The sequence below is a fragment of the Sitophilus oryzae genome, unplaced genomic scaffold (assembly GCF_002938485.1).
Source record: "Sitophilus oryzae breed Bouriz unplaced genomic scaffold, Soryzae_2.0 scaffold_1507_pilon_pilon, whole genome shotgun sequence".
Classification (NCBI taxonomy): Eukaryota; Metazoa; Arthropoda; class Insecta; order Coleoptera; family Curculionidae; genus Sitophilus; species Sitophilus oryzae.
The window spans coordinates 2,351,894-2,354,966 of record NW_022146178.1 but is presented as its reverse complement, the minus strand read 5'-3'; the positions used below and the strand labels follow the sequence as shown (position 1 = coordinate 2,354,966).

Genomic DNA, 3,073 nt, shown 5'->3' with positions numbered 1-3,073 from the left:
TTTAACTAAATTGTTATTTATATGCTAAACACTCTTGACATATACAATTGTCATTAATGGACATTTTTGTCTTTGTTGTGTCCCCCGCCCCTTTAATCAACTTAATTATTATTATTTTGTAAACATATTTCAATAAAATCTAACTTGTTTTAATAATTTAAACAACAATGTGTGGCTATTTGTACAAAAAGCCACACATCAAAGATGTACAGAATAAAAAAAATCGCATTTAAAAATAGGCATTTTTACACTTTTCTTTTAGAGTAATGTAATAATAGTGTGTGTAATTTTTAAGTAATAATAACTGTATTTAGTTACAAAATATAAGAACAATATTATGTAAATGTATTTCATAGATACGATATATTATGAAGGCTTCTTCAACTTTCAGTTTCATAAGGATAGGAACCAACCATGTTACCACTAGAAAAATAAATAGGAAATATAATATAGTTTTGATAGAATATCTGAAGCACAGGGCCCGAATTCTGTAACTTAGAAAACGCTAAGCGCTTTTAGACGCTCAGCGTATATGACGTTAATTTTTGCTGAGCGCGCACTTAACTAACGATTTGGGAATTCTTGTCTGACGCGCTTAGCGTCTCTACTGATTGCGCTAAGCGCTTTGAAAACGGTTGCCTTAAAGGATCGTTTTGCTTGTCGAACTGTCAGTATGCTGTCAGTGAAAATCGAAAAAATTGTGATTTCGTGCGTTATCTTGCTCTTTAGTGAAAACTACTACCTACTTGTTCTATAAATTCATAAATAAGTAATCGACAAATTACAAGTTGGTAGCTATAAATATTGTTCAAAACATCGAAAATGCTGAGAAGCGTCTTCAACATTTCCCTCGTATAATAAGAATAATGACATATCCATAGAAAAATAGGTTGACATAACTCAACAATAGGTTATAAAATTCACGTAACATTGACATTTTTCATTGTTTTAGTCACATTTGACTATTAGATACCTAGAAAATTACGATGCTGTCAATATGTGCTCAACGCGTATCCAGAAAACGATTCGCACAGCAACGAGAATACCAAAATCGACCGCTTGACGTTCCGCTTATCGCATACTTTCGCTCACCGCTTTGAAAGCGTAACGTTTTTATGTCAAAGTTACAGAATTCGGGCCCTGGTTTACATACCCTGGTCCATAATTGCATACATAATAGTAATTAAAGGCAAATTTTTCCGACGTTTTGAAGTAGGTAAAACCACAACCAATATATTGTGTAGTTGCCCAAACCACCTACAGTTTAAAAAAAATAAATTTCCTTTCAAGCTCTACTTAGTTACCAGCTAAAAAAACTAGCTATCCTTTCAAACACCGAATCTTCATTTAGAAACGATGAAAATAATGATGTAGATTGATATAATATCCTTACTTGAGTGTAATGTAAACTACCACCGCTACAGCATTTTCCATATGTGTAAGTTTTATGTTCGCTAACCCAGGATAATATTGCTTGGGTCCAATTTCCTATGCCTGTTCCAGCCCCTGTCGAATACAGGAGGAACAAATTTTGTCCAACATAGAAACGATCTGTAATAATTCATATCATATTTTTATAAACGGATAGGTATACGTAATACAAGATTTAAAATTATATATGAAAATAACTAATTTCACTTATGTTCCATCATTATAACATAAAACAAATTATTAGCTATGTTCAGTAAAATAAGACTGTGCTTTGTTGGATTTACACAATACATATATCAAACTGTTGCTGTCTTCCAACCGTGGCTCTAAATAATTATACCGTCAATAGAATACCGAGTTCTAAATAACTTACCGTCAGGCACTGTGACATGTGCAAAGACGGTAGTATTGGCTATTTCCTGTGCTGCTTCAGCAAGACGGCTATCATATTGCTAAAACACAAAAAAGATCATTGGTTTAGAAATGTAAAAATATGACGTATCTACTTATAATAATTTCTAAATTAAAAATAAACTAAAAAATATATTTCGTTTGTTTTAAATAATATTGTGATTATTTAACTTTTATTGTTTCGAAATGTAAATTATTGTTCATACCATTTTAAGGAAATTAATACCCTTTGGTTGTCCAGGAAATGTGCCATTCTTTAATTGTTCCCTGACAGCGTTATGTACATTAACTATTTCTTTCTGTTGGGCCACAGATACTCCAAAATCTGTAAATAAAGAACAAAGTATTTATGAAAGCTGATAGAAAGGGCGCGCATATGTAGATACTTTCATTACGCTAAAACATATTTGGGTGATGGTCTACAGACGACTTGCACACAAAAAATATATCTTAAACCATTAAAAAAATTAACAAATGTTTTTTTATTTTACAATAAGGCATTTAAACTCTTGTTTGAATTATATAATTTTTGAAAATTTGGGTTTACTACTTACCAAGTATCGTCCCTTTTCCTGCACCTAACTTAAAATACACAGCAATTAAAAGTATAACAACTTGTAGGTTAGCCATCTTTACTATAGGAACTAAAACTAGACTCTAAACTCCTAGAGTTTTACTTAAGCTTTTTATAAACGAAAAAGTAAATATTTTGGTGTACAAATTGGATCAAATTAATACTTAATTCTGAGAATATATAATCTCTTCACTATTGATTTCATAATATTTTTAATAAAAAATAAAGGGATTAGGTTTAATCAGTGAATTGCATCAGTTCAGTTATTGAGAAAAAATTCAGGATTCCCCAAAAGTCCTTAATTTCAATTAGAAATAAATAAATATTTCTAATGCGTACTTGTATTAATGTATTAAGTTGTTTTCCTACTTATTTTCAAAAATAGTAGTTTGACTCGATAAAGTTATATCTTTATTGAATTAAAAGAAAATGTTCAAAGTTATTACTAAAAAGTCTGTCTTACAAGTTAGGAAAAATTTTACAAGACGACATCCAAAAAATGACAGAAAATACAATTTACCTTTGACCTAAAATGACGATTTTAGGTCAGAGGGAGATTTTTTCTTAAAAAATATATAAACAAGATATCGGCTAGTATTGGTAATGCAGAGATCCATATTAGAAGACTCTAGAAATACGATGCACAAAACTCTAGAC

General features: G+C 30.5%; 1 protein-coding gene across 1 annotated transcript; it reads right to left on the bottom strand.

The window, feature by feature from the left end:
* Nucleotides 1-284: 284 nt before the first annotated feature.
* Nucleotides 285-2,534, bottom strand: LOC115878288 (venom allergen 3-like). Its single transcript, XM_030894744.1, has 6 exons — nt 2,397-2,534; nt 2,049-2,167; nt 1,805-1,883; nt 1,394-1,551; nt 1,154-1,257; nt 285-423 (listed from the first exon to the last, which is right to left on the bottom strand). Exons 1-6 carry the CDS (start codon nt 2,470-2,472, stop codon nt 381-383), a joined length of 579 nt encoding a protein of 192 aa, XP_030750604.1. The 5' UTR covers nt 2,473-2,534; the 3' UTR covers nt 285-380.
* Between the last annotated feature and the right edge of the window lie 539 nt (nt 2,535-3,073).